Genomic DNA, 17,365 nt, shown 5'->3' with positions numbered 1-17,365 from the left:
CGTAATTATGCTGTTGGTAAAATGAAGAGGAGAACAGAAGGGCAGCATTCACATGAGGGCTCCAGCAGGCTTGTGTCTGGACACCCGTGTTGGTGGGTGTTGGTTTGCTTTACACAGCTGTCCTGGTTTTGTTAAAAAACAAGTTTCTCTTTCAGTGAATTTTGCCTGTCAGCTAAAGCCTTCATATTAACTGCATTTTCCTGGAGAACCAGACACATGTTTTGGTAAAACCTAGCAATGGAATGCAAACTTATTGATAAGCATGGATGGACATCTCGCGAGAGGGGCGACGAGGAACAACTGACCAACTGTGTATAACATTCCATTCACGTGAATACTTCATATAAAATGGGAGATCACGAGGATCTCGGCCCTTCTTTCCCTTTTCCCTATGGCCGACATTAGGAGAGGACCTTGCTAGTCGTCCCTGTGAACTGAGGCCTAGTGAGAGACTGAATCCAGCTCTGGTTGGCTGTGGAGTCTAATCCAGGACTTTGGGTGCTGGCTCTGCAGTTGCTGAGACTTTCAAGATTGGTTTTGTATATTTTGTATTATTTTCTCTATTCTTATTAGTAGCATTAGTAAAACATCTTTAATTTTTTTAACTCTCTTCTCTCTGTCCTTCTTTTTCTCTCCCGATCACCTGTCCTGAGTGGAAGGGGGGAGAGGGAGGGGCAAAAGGGGGGAGTGGGGGGGGAAGAGGGGGTTAACAATACATCTGCCAGGGTTTTATTGTCACCCTGCAATCTTAACCCTCGACAACAGCACTACTCCAAATGATTTAGGGTTTTGGTATAAGATAAGATGAAGCTGTTAAGTAAACAAATAGAGAAAAGGAAGGGATAGTGCATTTATAACACAGGTACATTTTTATAACCCAATTATATAGAAAAATATAACCTTTGATTAGAGTCATTAGTTATATATGCCAGTAATCAGGTAAGGAAATAGGTAACAGAATAGATAGCAGTGAGCTTAGTGCTTTTATCCGCTGCCCAAGTCCAGTATGAGTTCTGAAGTGGTCCTTTAGATCTTTGCCAAACAGAACTGGAAACTATATTTTCTCCATCACAGATATGGAATGGGGGGTAGATTTGTGAGCTGGTAGTGAATGTGTTGAAGTGAAAGCCACTGTCTAACTGCTGATCAGGTATAAAAGGGAGAGGCTTTTTTTCTCATAAAATAGAGGTGATTCTGTTAAAACTGTGTCCTGGTACAAGATACTGGGAAGCTCGATAAATAAAGTATCCCTTCCTTTTATAAACTATGTTATAGAAGATGTATTCCAAACAATGATTTTTTTTGTTTGTTTGTTTGCTTATGGATTGCTAAGGACCTAAGAAGGAAAAGAAGTGTGCCTGCCATAATGGGAAAGCACATGCGTGAAACAAAGCGCGATGGCAGTAGTGAAAAACCTTTACTAGTGTACATTAGAATTTCATCAAGTTAGATTTTGCAGCTACTTTAAAGATGAACTGAAGAGCTAGACGTGTAATTGTATACTACAGCTTAGCTTCCTGATACAATCTCATAAGCAATATGCAAACATGCACCATTCGTTTTAAATGAGCAAAATATTCATAACTATGATGATGATGTGACTTGGGCTAAACAGTACCTGCTTAAGTGCTGAGCCGAGATTTTTTTTTTTTCTCTAAAAATACACCCTATACTTGTCACAGGCGAGAGGCTTATCAGTTCGGGTCCTGGCATCGAGATGGCTAATGTCAGGGGAGAGCTCTGCCCAGGGCTTTCGGCTTTGCAGCGGGAACCGGCGTGCGCATTCGTTCCTGATATTAACGTCTCTAGCGGGAGAGCCCGGCGGCAGGCGGAGCAGGTGCCACCGCTGCACCTTGCGGGTCGTCTCCACGGGCGCCCGTTCTCCGGGCAACACCAGCGTGATGCGGGAGGGCACGGCGCCTCTGTCTGACGGGGAAGCGGGGTGGCCGGGGCATGCCCTCCCCCGCGGCCCCGCTCCCCTTGGGCGCCGGGGGCGGGCAGGCAGGTCAGCGCGGCGCGGACACGCCCGGCCGGTGGCTGCTCGAGCGGAGGCGGCGCCCGGGCAGCAGAACGGCGGGGAGCCCCGCACCTCGCCGGGACATGCGGCTCCGGTACGGTCCGCTCCTATCGGTTCTGTGCCTCGGCGCCTTCCCCCTGCTGTGGTACGCGGCGTGGCAGAGGAACCAAGGTAAGAGCGGGCACCGGCCGCGGGGGGCGAGGCGAGGGCCCCCGGGGCGCCCTGTCCCGTCCGGTCGGGGCGTGAAGGGCGGGAGGCACTTGCTGCTTCCCTCTCGCCGGGCCGTCGGGGACACCGCGACGGTGGGTTCCCTTCCTTCGGCTGCGCCCGGGGTCCGCCCGCCTCTAACGGCCGTCTGACGGCGGGGAGGGGAGATCGGGCGGAGCGGGGCCGTCCCGGTATCCGGCATGCGGCACCGTCGCGGCGATAGGCAGCGAATCAGGGCGGGGGCGCTGCGAGGTGATCGGGGCATGGGAGCTGTCGGGTCGCCCCGTCCCTTCCCGGAGCTCCCGCGCCCCGCGGCAGGAGGGCACAGAGCGTGGTGCACAGAGCCGGTGCCCGCGCTCCGCGGCTCAGCCTCCTGGTCCCCGCGCGGACGGGGGCAGCGCTACAGCCCGCCCGCCTGCGCCCCGCCAGCTCTCAGCTCGGTGACCGGCGGCAGCCCCGCCTGGCTCCCGGGGCAGCGGGTGTGGTGGGCAAAGAGGAGCCGGGCGCGACGCGGAGGCTCGGCAGAGCCTAACGTTGAGCGGGCAGGCCTCGCTTGTTCCCCAGGGTCTCATGGCATATGTGCCCCGAGTTACACGCTTGTGTACGAGTGTACAGGATTGGATCCTTCGGTCAAACTCGTGTGATAGAATAATCCCTCAAATTTAAGAAATAATTTCCATAAGTTACTAACAACCATACTGCATTCTGATGGAAAGAATGAGCCTAAAGGTGATTGCTGTGGCTGTCACTTCTTAAGTGTTTTTCATCTTAATATTAGGCTGGACAAAGTAGCATTATCCATTCAGCAGCTTTGGCTGTGCCTCACGTACAGTCACTTTTCCATGTGTATGTTTTCAGCAACAGAACACAATGTTCATTCGAGAGAAAAAAATACCTGTTTTAAATTCTTTATTTATATTTATTTATAAACTTTAAAATGCCATAATAGCTTTTTAATAAGTTATGTAGGTGGCACATGTTGGATAGATCTACAGAAAGCCACATCTAAGGTTCTCTGAGCCTACACAGGAAAGATAAAACTGATGCTATTTTCCAAAAATAAATTAGAAGATCTCTCTCAATAGTGCCTTTGAGGCCTGAAGATGGGGCTTGTTATGTGACAGTTTGTTTGGGGTGAGAGAGAGAAAGTGAATCTTTAAGTGCTTCCTATAGGCATAACCTTTCCAAAAGGTCTGGTTTTATAGATGTGGAAGAATTAGAATAAGATGATTGGTAATTTCTGCGATGAACACTGAACTCTGACTCACTGTTAATTTATTTATATTAATTGTTTCTGTAACAAATAGAGGTGGCAATAGAGATCTTGGTCCCGCAATACAATGTTGAATAGAGTCAAGACAGTGGTGATCCTCCTGCCTTTATCACTTCTTGTCAGCTATACAGTTGTTCATCCTGACACTTTTTCGAAGTGGCAATCCTGCTAGGAGTGAGGAAGGATGAACAGGAGTAAAAATAGGGTGTGGCTTAAGAAACTAAGATCTAAGAGATTATAGATTGAAAGTGTTGGTCCCATCTGCAGTTACCACCCTTATCACCATGTTATTTTGTGACTCCTCATTGCTGAAATTCCATTTTCATTCTGCTTTTGTTTTGGACTTTCTCTGCTGGCGTTCCATGCTGGGGTGTTCGGAATTGTTTTTTTTCTTTTTCCCGGGGATGTTATAAGACAGGAGCTTTCTACCTATCACACCCCATCCACTCCCCAGACAGCCATATGTTGTTACCTTTTTCCACAAAGAGGGAAGCATTGGGAGCAAACCATTTAAAATACATTGTTTTCTCCACAGACAGACAGATACTTCTGCTTAGATATGGCTAAACCTGTCTTCTTCCCTTCGCCACTGGTGAATTTACCTCTCTGCTGACATGCCTAGAGCAGTACAGGAATTCCCACTTTCTTGCATCTCAAACTGCAATGCTTGTGTTCTTTTCTAATGCCCTTTTCACTTATCACACCTGTTACTGAGAGGTCAAGTACCGTCTGAGCTTGTCAGCTCCCATCTCTTTCATTCATTTGTCAGATGTTCTCTTGCCCATTTTCTTCCACACATTTGTTAAATCTCCACTTACTTTCAGTTGCCTATTCTGCTTTGCCCATTAAAACATTCAGGCTGCTCTTGACCTTTAAAGCATATTGCGCTAAGCAGCAGTCTGTACTATTCCCTCCAGTTTCTGTCCAGTTATTGTTTCTTGGATTGTACTGAGGATGGGATACCAAATAATCTTTTCTGTTTGTTGTGCAGCTATGACAGGGCATCCTAGCACAACACTAGTGGTCTTAAGCACTTCCATAATATGAAAAGTAAATGATAACCCTGTCTCCAGTCTGTTTTGCCAGCGGATGGATTCAGTACAAAGGACACGGACAGGTTCAAAAGATAACTTTATATTTACTTTGGTTTAAAGCAGCAAAAGAATAAGTGCTTGGGTGCGTTCCAGATTTGGCCAGGATCCTGGGTGAGTCCGAGAAGCACCTGTTCTGCTAATTTATGCCTAGCTTTGACAGCTCCCCAGGATGATTCCCATGGTCATGTTTGGCTTTGACTACATATTTCCAAACAAGACCTGATACCTGGTTTCTTGGTGTAAACCAGGAAACATAAAAATATTCTTATGACATTTCATCTTCACTAATGATTATATTTTAGCTAAGCTACATCTTTTGCTAATGATAATACATATTTCACCAATGGTTATACATATTTCACTGATTATTAGGTAGTCATATAACATTTGGTTGGGAGATTCATCTAGAGGTCAGATTTGGTTCATGGCCTATTGCTCAGGCCTCAGTACTTCATGGTCTTACAGCGTTTCTGCCCTGGAGTGTTAGCTTGAAGTGTAAATTGGGTATTGGCTCTGTCCCAATTTCTGTGCAATCAATAGCTTAAGCCAGTGACTTTTGAAAGCCTTTGACTAAGGGGCTAGCTATCTCAAGCAATTTGAGTTGAAATGTGTTTGCTGTCAGGGGCAGCAGTAAATAATAGGCTGTTTGGTACTGCTTCTGACTACTCCATGCAGCCTGAGTGTTGACTTGCAGTTGTGAGATTACCTGAGTTGGGTACGTTGAACTGGCGTGGCAGGGAAGATGCTTCTGCATCACTTTTGCTCTTAGAAATGAAAGTTCAGAATCTGCCAAAGTCACTAGACTTCAGCCATTGTGGATAATACATTTTAACTACCCTTACAAAGAGGTCTTCATATTCACTTTTTTCCATTGCTTTATAAATATAAGCAGAGATTTCTTCAACAGAACCTGCTAGTGTCTCTCTAAACTTGCGTGGTACTTCCTTCACTGTCCTGTAGAGTGCTTGCCAACACAGGCTGCTATTAGCATGTAATCAGAATGGACTGCTGTAGCAATCCCTGTTCCACATCGTGCATGGTTTCGCTGGGAGCTTTTTGGTCCCTCCTCAGGCCCCAAGCAAAACCTGTGTGAAGCAAACCATTTGCATCTGAGGGTAGGAAAGGCTGTTGTGAGGATGATGTAGATGTTCCTGCTGTTGTGCAACTGAGTTACAATCCCCTAGTTAACTCACATGCTGTCACGTAATACTCTTCATATAGATTTGTAGTTATGGTAAGTAGTATACAACTTACAACATATGTAGTAATTTTCTCATGCTGTTTTAGCTACTGTTTTTTATGTAGTATTAATCAACAAGAAATATCACAAGTATATAAAAGTACAAAAGTAAATGTAAGGAGGTAGCAAAACGTCTCCCCCATGCCCAGCTTGAAAAACAGTAAAGGAGAAGGCAAGAGTGCATTATAAACACATTATGAACTTCCATAAAGTTTCATCAGAGAAAAGATTATTCCTGAATAAAAAGTAACTTTGGTGTCTTGGCTGAATAACAGTGAATTTTTTAGAAGTCACAGCAATGAGGTAAATCAGATAATCTCACATGGCAGCACCTCTTCAGGTTGCTTGTAAAGGTTACAAGACTAGATCCCTTTGAATTTATTTGTAATGTGTTGCTGCCATCTTCACCTGTATTTGTGAGATACTTTATCCGAATAAATTAAAACTAAGATTTTTCTCGAAGTTAGGAGAAAGTGATGCTAAAATATGATGTCACAAGAACATAAGCATGTTAATATATGTATACATGTTGAGTCAAACATTATGAAACCTGAATTTCTTTAGTTGGTCCTTTGAGGCGTGGTGAAGATGGGGAGAAACTGTTCATGTTTAATTGCATTCACAGAAGTATACTTAAGTTCTATCAAATTGTTTAACATACTAAATTTTTCATTATTTCACAAAGCTTTTCACAGGAAAGTGCGTTAAAAGGGTTATAAAGGTATTTCTGATTAAAGTAATCTTTTTGCAGTTGACATACTGTAATGTACATGCTAGCCCAAATGGCTGATTACGTTTTTATTTCCAATAATCTTCTGGCCAGCCCCTGCTCCTGCTGTGCACCCAAGCACAGGTCCCCAAGAGGTTCTATTGTGTGTGATGGAGTTCCTTGCAGGTTTTCTGTCCAGACCCAACTGGCACACTCTGGCTCAAAGCTTCACTTAAATAGTGGCAGTTTGACAGATTTGCTAAGGAGTCTTAAATTACACCATTCTCATTTCAGCCGATAGAGCTTATTCAGATTTATGCAGGAGCCGATTTTCCTGTCCTCTCTAGGCCTGCTAGGCTGTGTTTAATCACCATTTTTCACAGTCGCCCAGATGAGGGGATTGACTGGAAGGCTGTATCTTCCCTCCTTGCCTTCAAGTGTATGTTTCCTTGCAGTAGAGCTGAGGGCACACAGAGGTTGTTGCGCACCCAGGTTGTGCCCCACACACAGTCGCGATGTGGCACAAATGTACAGTGGGGTAGGGGAAGAGTTTCTCCCGTCCATGTATTGTTCACTCAGGTTTTTTGCATAGCTCTGCGTTTGGGTAGTGAAAAACAAACAACAACCTCGAATGGGACTTGAGACTTAGTGTTCATGGATCCCAAGTTTTATACTCAAATTTATATCCAAGACTTATAAAAGCTGTATAATTTTACTGGCTTCTAAATGTGTAATTTACTGAACTATGAGTCTACTGCTTCTTGCAGTTACTTCAGGTGGAATAGTGGCTGCCTTGTCCCCAAAAGTAGAGGAACTGAGTCCTAAATCCTATAAAGATTCGGGTACAAAATGAGAGTAATTACTGTTAGTTTTCCTAGAGGAAGGGATAAAGAACATTTCAGACCTCTCTTTGTTTGCTATGCAGCGTCGCATCACAACCTGTACTTTAACAAGTGTTAACATATGACCTTCACACTTTCCTCATGTTGCTCACTCAGTCTTGAGGAACACAGTTTTACCCAGAAATAATTTAGTTAGTGGACAGGCATTTAATTAAATGTGTGTATAAATGAGTGATTGTTGCTACACCAGGCAGAACAGTAAAAATATTTAAAATACTAACCAGAACGAAGCAATAACCATTTAATTGTCTGAAGTGAATGAGTACTTTTTATTTATCTGATAAAGGCCATATTCAAATCAGAATTTTCCACTGCTATTCAGAACCTATGTTGTGTTACTAATATTACTACGTTAAAAACAAGTATACCAATTATGGGCAAACATCATGTCATATCCATTCAATTTATACATTTTTCCACTTATTTTAATACTACTGCTTTCCCATGTAGTGGTGTTCTGGGTGAATGTTTTAGGATTACTTTTCCCTACATTCTGATACAGAAAAAGACTCATCTAAAATGAGGTTTGTTTGCCAGCATGTAAGAAAATATTAGAACTTAAGTTGTATTTTTCTTTGAAACAAATTTGATTATCTGTTTTCTGCTAGATCCAGTACATAAATGGTTCAGTAAAAAGTATTTCATGCCAAACCCAACAATGAGTCTATGCTCATAGAATTTAATGTATTGTTAAAAGTCAGTTAGTAACTTTGATCTGCCTTTATCTTTGTAAGCTGTTTGTTCATTTTAATATTGGAAAATGATTCTGATTATCTCTCTATGGCCATAGAGGAACCCTCACTTTCCCCCCACAAAGCTGCTTTTCTTTGATGTCACTGGGTTAATACAGTGTCCGTCCACTGGCTGCCACTGTTTTGAAGCTCCTGATGTGGGACATCATGAAAGATGAGTAGATAGATGCCCTGGCAGAACATACTGCTGCCTGCTGTTTCTGCTTAGACACCTACGCAGAGAGCTATAGAATCATGGTGAAAGAGTCCTTGCTGCATGTCAAGCCCCGTGCTTTGGCTTACCAAGCCTGCGTGTTAGATGCTGCTGCAGCACAGCTGGGTGAGGGTTCCAGCCAGCTGCTGAGAATTGCGCCTGGCTGAAACGAATCTTTCTTCTACTTGTAGCATCTGCCATAGCAATAGCCCCTGCAGACCAGTTGCCATCAGGGCATGGACAGGACAGACGAGTGGAAACAATTAGAAGCTTCTTATCCTGCTCACTTAACCTTCCCTTTTCAACCACGTAAAATAAACCAACCTGAGCGCTGACTGACTTCAGAGGCTTCTGAAGATTTAACATATCCATTAAGACATGCTGCTTCCTACAGTTAAAGCTCAACAGTCAAAGCTACCCCAGTTCTGCCTGAGATTAAACACAATGGGTGACATTCACATTCAACAAGTGCAGGTGAAGCTGCTTCTCACTTTATGGTAGTTTTTCTTGGCTGTCTCTAGTCTATCAAGACAAGTAATTCTGTGTTGTAAAGCTATGAACAAAGCATTTATAGATCATGCACAAACTCAGGAAGGTGTCCTTGCCTGGGCAGGTGCTTAAATAACCTTGTACTTAAGCACATTGTGCTTTAATACCCATGGACTTCAGCACATTGTTGAACGTGTTTGCGGAAGAACTGGCTGTTCTGAACTAAGAAGCATTGTTCGGGGGATTTTTTTCATCCTTACTCTGAGAGAACAAAAACCGGTCTTGCAAAGCATGTAACAAAATTTAGAAAGGTATGTCTATTTTAGATCAGTTATGGGAAGCTAATGAACTGCTATAGTTATTAGTGCAATGCATGCCTCAATGGTTTAACATGCTTCATTAACCTTAACAGGGAGCAGTGGTTCCAAGCATGGAGTAGGGCAAGATCTTTTGCAGTTAGTGTGCTTATATAGTTTTATTTTAAAGAGGACTTTAAAAAATTCAGTTTCTAAAAAAAAAGTGTCTTTAAGTATGATAAACGGTGTAGCTTGTAATCAAGAAATAGGAACAAGAGTCACTCATGCACTGTGGGGTGTTTTCTTCTCTCCTTTCATTTTTTCTTTGAATGCTGGGAGGAGATAGTGATTAATTGTTCTACAGCTCGTAGATATTGCCAGAAATCAATTGTTAAAACTGGAAACATTTATGATAATAGGAAGTATGCATGCGTGGAGCTAAAAGAAATAATTGGTTGACTTTCACAATGACTATTTGCTTTAGAGATTAGTATTGTTTCTAAATAGTTTCAGTTTCCTACACAGAAAGTTTTATATATATATATAAGAAGATAACACAAGATTGCATTTGAAACCATTTAAGTATTGCCATCTTAGAATTAGAGTATACATAAGTATATATGACAGTGTGTAGCAAACAGGCAGAAGAAATGCTGTAGTGGAGATGAAAATTCGTTGAAAAAGCTTTGAGTTCTGTCACTGAATCTGGTTGGCTTCCACTGGCTTTCAGCCAGCATAACCCCATTGCAGTTTCCTGATAGGGTTTCCTTAGTGCGGCAGAATGATTAGTCTTCGGCTCACCAAGGGGAAAAGAAGCCTTTACCTTCATTTACTTCTTGTACTTTTGCCATAGGCCCTCATCTTGCTGTTTTCTGGTTTTATGCTGACACTCCCCGTTGCTGAGAGCACCATTGGCAGATGTGTTGCCAAGTCAGGCTATGGCTGGGGACAGATGGTATTTTATGATATAGCTGGAGTTCCTTTCTCCTGACCCTCCCTACCTTGCCAGAGGGAGATACATTCATGAAAATGCCCTTTCTCTGTCTCTCCAAGTGAGCAATTTACTTCTCTGTAGGTCCTTAGATACTTAAAGAGCAACACTTTCCACAGACACACTAAAATCCATTTAAATATGTAGAGTATTTAGCGTCATAATGCTTCTGATTTTATCTTCTTTGTTTGCTGCAATTATAGGAGTAATAAATACTGTTTGTGACGGTACCTTTTTGTGCAGCAAAGTACAAAAGGTTCAATACTGCTTTCCAAACTTTTTTTTACCAAGGATTGCTAGTAGTTACTATTGCTCTAATACTTACATATACTTTAATAACACTTATTTTCATGTTCTGTTTTGAACTATATATATTTATAATAACAAACTTCCTCTTTGGTAAGACTGAGTGAATACTACATCCCTTTTTGTCAAACCTTTGCTTCCCCAGCTGTCAAAACTGGGTGTGATAAGCAATTACTAAGGGTCTTGTTCTAGTAACTGAACAGGGACTTCAATTCTGGAAGACTCGAAAATGTGGTTTCCCTCTTCTGGCCTGAAGAAATCGATAAGGCTGATTACAAATGCCAGCTGCTTTGGGTGTACTCAGTGACAGTGGAGTGTTGAGCTTTTATTTGCCAGAGGCATCTATGATTTTTTGGTGGGCTCACATGTAAGTCAGCAGATAAAGCTACATTTACTTGGTGCTTACCCAGAATGTCAGCCCGGTAGTGAAACTGGTAGTTTTGAGTCACAGTGACACTGGGTAGCTGAAAGAACTGTAAAGTGAGGGACTACAATGTTATTATTCATCTGCAATTTCTTTACTGATTCCTCCTTATAATGTAGTTGTGCTGAGGGGAATTTTAGTTTGGTTTAGCAAAATCTCATGCTACTGCAACACTGGATATGTCGATGGAATAACACTTTCTAGTATTTAATTATAAAACACCTCCATTAACAAAATGATTGATTCCCTTTTCAGAAGCAGTTATTTGCATCCAGTGATAACATGTATTTATCCTAAGATAAATAATGTTTCTTTCTTCTTTTTCTGGCATCTTCCCAGGAACAAGTGGAACTTTACCATGGGTTAAACTCCACTTTTTCTTGGTGCTTAATGCTATACTCTTAATAAAGGCAACTGGAATTTAAAGAAAAATGTACATCCATTACTGTATCTTTAGTTTATACATCTGAATTTGTCTTGGAATTGCAAGATAAATCTCAACTGTGTTTACATGTATCAATTCTCTGTTTGGAAACTCTTTCTTGCTATGAAAACAGTATGATTAATGTCTGGCGGTCACCTGAATCAGCTTAAACCTGTTTCTGTTTAATTGTACACGTTCTAGAGCAAAAAGCTAAAGGTTAGATTTTGTCATTAGAAACACAGCCTATGAATGGAAAGCATAAAACAAGCAAGTGTATTCCTACATAGTATTTGACGAAAGGGTTCTTCTTTAGGTGCTGCAATAATGCAGCTGGTTTGGGGTTCTAGCTCAGCAGCCTGATGCCTCATAAGAGATTTGTATTGGAAATCTATTTTAACCATTCCCCTGCAGCTGTTAAAAGACGGACTCTCCATCGCTTTCCTCATTTGGTCTTCCTTTTTTTTTTCTTTTTCTCCAATTATTTTTTAGGAAATCATACTTCAGTAATGTAGAACTTTCTTGCTGCACACAGCTGAAATAATCTAGTTTTTCCCTCCCTTCGACAATGCTAAATTTACATTCATAGCTGCATAGTACATGATACTCCTAGATATGAGTGCCTTTCTTGCAGTTCAAAACATTTTAAAGACTCTCATAAAATTTTAGGAAGCATTCATTTTAGGGGCATTTTACTAAACATACTTGAAATTTTTAATAAGACCAATAATAATACAGATCACATGTTTACTTCTTTTTTTCTAACTACTTTCTTCCTAGATGTTTTAAAATTAGGGGTCTTCCAAACATACATTTATCGATTAAATTAAGCACTTAGGTTTACTGCAAATAAAAACCTCCATTTATCCAAAATGAAAATTAATTCCAGTTTGAAATGCCTTTGCAAATACTCACAGATTTGTCTTACCTGGGCATTTTGCTTTTAGTCTCTTTTACAGACTAGAATCCCTGGGATTTCACGTTTGATGAGAGGCAATGGTGGGCCCTAGAAAATGCGCCCTGACAAGGATTGGACTCACCACAGTCCACCAACAGAATGGGAAGGGCATCTAATAACAGCATTTAACTAAAAAAACCCCAACAACAATTTAAAAAAACAGCATTACAAAACATTTTTATATGAAGAATTCCACTTCTGCCCTCTAGTTTCTTCCTATTGTGAAGTGACATTATTGAAATGTTGCCTTATATTGATTTTGACACGTCTAACAAGCTTTATTCATGTGGCAGTGAGGCAGTGGAGGCACTGACAGGTACGAGTCTATTATCTGTGATAACTGAGAAGTTCTGACAGTACTTGCTTCTTATGAAAGTGGATCTTGACTGTAAACATCACATTGACATTATCTGAGAATACAATACAGAATAGCAGAGATGTCTGATAGCCATTACCAAGAATAAAGGGTTTCTAATACTGATATGGCTGTAGAATATTTCATCAAAGGCGGGCTATGCATTATGAAGGTATCCTTCAATTCAGACCACAGTTTCAGTTGTTACCAAATTAAATATATCCAGGAGTTCAAATAACCATCTTTACTAATAGTTCTTAATATACTCCAGACAGTCTTTAACTCGTAGATGAAGACTGAATACCTTAATTTCTGTATTTTAATCTTAATACTGTTTTATACAAAAGACAAGGCATTACATAATTAAACTCCTCAATGTGACAAAGGTCATCAAGATTTGTCACTTAGTGAAAAATATTGTTGACTCTACTGGATAATACCTTCCCCTGCAACTCATCGTTTTTCACTGAATTTTTCCTTATTATGGATGTCACATTCTTGTTCTTGTCTTCATTGCAAACCTTTGCCCAGCTGTTCCTCAACTCTGCTTCTTAATACTCTTCCAGGCTTCTTCATTCTATGAATAAACTTTGAGCAGCCTCTTTTATTATTGTTCATACACTCTGGTCATGTCTTCTTCTCGGCTGCCTCCTATTCTTAAACTTTCTCTTATTCCATCATATAATTCACCTATTAGAAAATAAATTACGTTCTCATTGCAGGAAACGACTTCGACATGTACCAAAGCCAGTTGCTGGAACTTCGGCAAAGACTTCTGTATGCTGAAAAGGAAAATAAAAGAAGATCACAGGAACTGAGCAGTGCCCTAGATGAAATTAAACATATAATTGCAAAAAGAATGAACTTGACGACAAATCATACAGGTTTGTATGTATAAATAATGTACTGTGCTAGCAGTTCAAAGTTTTTTATGTGCTCATGTGTCTTTATCACTCGTGGAGAGAAAAATAATTGATTTGGTTATATCAGCATTAGGTAGAAATTTCTGTTTTTAAAGAACGTGTGGAGAGGTAACCTGTAGCATCTCTTTAAACAGGATCAGTTTGTAACTAAACAAATAAGGAGGTGAAAAAAAAACCCAGAGGAAACACAATAGTATGCAATGGTGCCACAGTGGCAAAGCTGTGCATACTGCTGATCGAGTTTCTCGCAGTGCGTGTCCTTCTCTCAGTGCCAGCTACAGAGCACAGGACAAGCTATTTTTTACCAGCTGTGTAAAAGAATTTTTACTGTGCCACCACACCTTGATAAATATCAGGAAGGCAGATACACCTCGGTTATTCTGCAGTCCTGTTCTCCCTCCTGCCCAGGTGAGGTGGTTTTTTGGAGGGCAATTTTTGGCCGTAAGTTCTTTGCCATCCTTTGTTGTGCCAGATTCCCTGTTTGTGGACACAGGGACCGTGGTGCCCATGGTGGGCGCGCAGCCTCATGTCCGCAGGCAGAGCGCATGCAGCTAGGTGCTTGCCTCAACCAAGGGGGTGAGAGCCCCCTGAGGTCCTGCTGGCGAGATATGTTCTAGCCTAAGAATGTTCTTTCTATAATTAATTTTTATCTTACAAGTAGTTTTTTAATAATCTGAACGAAATGTGGATGCTTATAAGTGATTCCAACCTGTAAAGGAGATTTCTGTAGTTCAGTGATATGGATTCTTCCCATTGTTTAATTAAGTTATTTACTTAAAAATATATTGGATCGTTGGCTTCTAGACTATTATACATCCCTATCTGTCTGCACACTGTAATTGCATGGAATACATGAAAAAATTCAATTCTGTCCCCTAAAAGAAATGATGTAGTGGTGCAGGATCTGCCTTCCTCCCTGTTCAAACTGGAAGAGCTACTTCCTGGGGGACAGAAGGAAAAAGAGAAGGGGCACCTCTGTGCTGGAAGCATTCCACAACATGCCCTGATTTCAAAAAGAGTCTAGATGTTACTGAAAACTACTTTTTAAAAATCCTTATTTGCATTTAATACAGCTGGCTGGTGTCCAATTAAAGTAGGGCATTAACCAGGACTGTTAAGGGGAAGAAGGAGCAAGGTGCATGTCCTGTTTTGTGTAGTCAGCTTTGTTTCTTACCCTGCCTCTTTTTGTCTGTTCCTTCAATATTATCTCAGTGGGACTGTTCAGATGTGTATAAACAAATGCTTAAGTGTTGGCAGTATTGTGGTCTTGTAAGTGTTAGAATAGAGACTGTGTTGTCAGCCACCAACAGCCCCATGTACTGTGGACAGAGTTATTGCCTCACACATATAATAGCAGCAGAGGACAGTGGAAGTCCCCCTTCCATCTACTCTTCGTTCTTACTAAAGCCAGTTGAATATCAGAAACTATTCAGGTTGTCAACTCACAGGATTTAAAGCAGAAATGTCTGAATAGTTTTAATTTTATTTTTACCTACTCTTCTGCTTCCCATTCCAACCAAGTGTTATTGTACAACAAAAATGGTTGTCATTTTTGCCCTTGGACTTTTTATAACTTCAGAACTGCTGTTTGAGCCCCGAAAACCACCGTGTGTTACATTTTGGGGAAAACATTTAGCTTTTTTTGAGTAATTAATAATATAACTAACCAGAATCTGTGTTTCTTTTAATTTAAAAAGTTGCTTGCCAACTGTGCAAAAAAAAAAACGCTTTTTTTTTTTTCCTGATGTTTTTAAAACAGCTACTTATTATATTTGAAGACAGCCCAGTCCTGCAACTGTTTAAGCACAGAGAAATGCAGGCAGACTTCCAGGATGTTCAGGCTTGGAGTCACCTGGGGGGTTGTATGTGTTTACTGGGTGTTTCCCAGTTTATTACTGCAGGAGGTTGTAATATATGACATATAATCACTTCTGAGGAATCGTTCTGATTGAACAACCTTGTGCGTGGTAATCTCTTAGTATTCCATTGAGGAAAACGAAATAATAGGCTTCACTGCTGGCTTTTTGTTTCATGAGTCTATGTGGGTTTGTTGTTTCTTTAAGATGATAGGAAGGGGCAAATGTTAAACCTCACCAGAAAACTGCCGGTACATCTTACAAACATGTACTACTACCTACCTCACCTTCGAGAATACGAAGATGCCATTTTTCCGAATGTTATATTTGGGCAACAGAGGACTGGAGGTATGAAATAAAGTTTGGCTTATATTTTCTATATGTTTATATTTTATATTAAGTCCTAGGAATGGAGCATACTCAAAGTTCAGAGTGAGTTTTCTCCCTAAACTTTATAGTGTTGCCAAACTGAATAAATTTTAATGGGCATGGCTAAAGCACTTTTACCACTCCCATCCCAGTTTCAAGTCTTTACCCCCAAGTATTCTGATAAACGTTTTCAAATAGCAACAAAAAATAGTCATAACTGAAAACCAGTATTATTTTGGGTGTTTAGTCATATATTCATATGGCTAAGAAAAAAAAAGTAATGTTTAATTTTCACTTACTTGGACACAAAAATCACACTAGCAAGACTGTACTTTAACAAGTACGGGTTGACGTTCAGTCTGTAAAACCAAACAAAACCCCAAGGGTTTAGCAGGTTGTGTGCTGGAAAGGAATGCTGGAACTTTGGCATTTTTGGGCTGACACTGGCACAGATGATGAAGTCTGGAGCAACTCACTAACTGCACCTACTCTTTTCCTTCAAAATCTTTTGCTTCCTTACCAGCCTCATGAGATTTTGGTGAACAGGAATACACAGGTTTACTGAGCTATATTAGGTCATTGACTTAGGTAATACCCATACCAATGAAAAAAGAGACATCCTGCTTACAATCTAATATAGCCCAGATGTTACTAGTGCAGTCTTTCCCACAGACGGGTTCAGTTCCTTTCCTCTTAAAAACAATAACATCTAGGTTCCCTCTTCTTATTATTGATTATGTCAAAACCATGGATTCCTATCATTTAAGCTGCTCAGAAACATTTTTTTTAGTTGGATTCCTTTCTGAGATACACAGCACTCGCCTCCTGGGAGAACTTGCTCATTAAAGTCGTGTTCATTTAACTCTTACTACTCAGAACTCTGACTCCATACCAAAAGCTAGCACTTACTTTACAATATCCACTTTCGAAACCCAGTAGCGATTACCTATGTGTTTGCCAGAGGTAGCAATATTTTCAAGTTCTCAAATATTTACAGTCTACGCAGTGTAGACCTGGTGCTAATAACACAGAAACGGATGTCTCTAACCTAGACTTAGCTGCAGGCATCTCCTCTCCCAGGCACTAAGGCAAATGCTGTCACAGTGCTATTGGAAGATTAACTATCACCAAGCAAACCAAACAGTGAATATTCGTGATTATAATTATCTCGAAACACCATAGTCCCATTCGGTTGTTCTCATGGTCACCTCAAATCAAAATTAAAATGTAATTTCAGTTTCTCTTTACCTGACATAAAATTATGTGTCTTGTGGACTTCTTTCTTTGCAGTCTCACTGGTGATGGGTATTCCTACTGTGAAAAGGGAAAAACAACACTATCTGATGGCTACACTGCATTCCCTATTGTACGAACTTTCTGAAGAACAGAAGGACGACTGTGTAATAATCATCTTTGTAGCAGAGGTGAGTTTGCATGCAAAGGTGCAGTATGCTGTTAGAAACACCATATGGAAATTTGTATCTTAGTATAATAGTGTGGGAGATGACTGCAAAATACTGATAGGCCTTTGGGAGGAATTTCTTCAGGGCTGGAGGAGATAAGGAGCAGTTAGTGCCTCAGTCTTCATAT

General features: G+C 40.9%; 1 protein-coding gene across 1 annotated transcript in view; it reads left to right on the top strand.

The window, feature by feature from the left end:
- The first annotated feature begins 2,020 nt into the window (after positions 1–2,020).
- Positions 2,021–17,365, top strand: part of MGAT4D (MGAT4 family member D) — a 34,038-nt gene continuing 18,693 nt past the window's right edge. The window contains exons 1-4 of the mRNA XM_080344159.1: positions 2,021–2,188; positions 13,350–13,511; positions 15,614–15,754; positions 17,066–17,199. Coding sequence (XP_080200285.1) covers positions 2,101–2,188; positions 13,350–13,511; positions 15,614–15,754; positions 17,066–17,199 — 525 coding nt within the window. The 5' untranslated portion in view covers positions 2,021–2,100. The remainder of the gene's footprint in view (positions 2,189–13,349; positions 13,512–15,613; positions 15,755–17,065; positions 17,200–17,365) is intronic.

The sequence above is a fragment of the Nesoenas mayeri genome (assembly GCF_963082525.1).
Source record: "Nesoenas mayeri genome assembly, chromosome: 4".
Taxonomy (NCBI): domain Eukaryota; kingdom Metazoa; phylum Chordata; class Aves; order Columbiformes; family Columbidae; genus Nesoenas; species Nesoenas mayeri.
The sequence above is the reverse complement of the archived record's forward strand: the minus strand, read 5'-3'. Positions and strand labels throughout refer to the sequence as shown.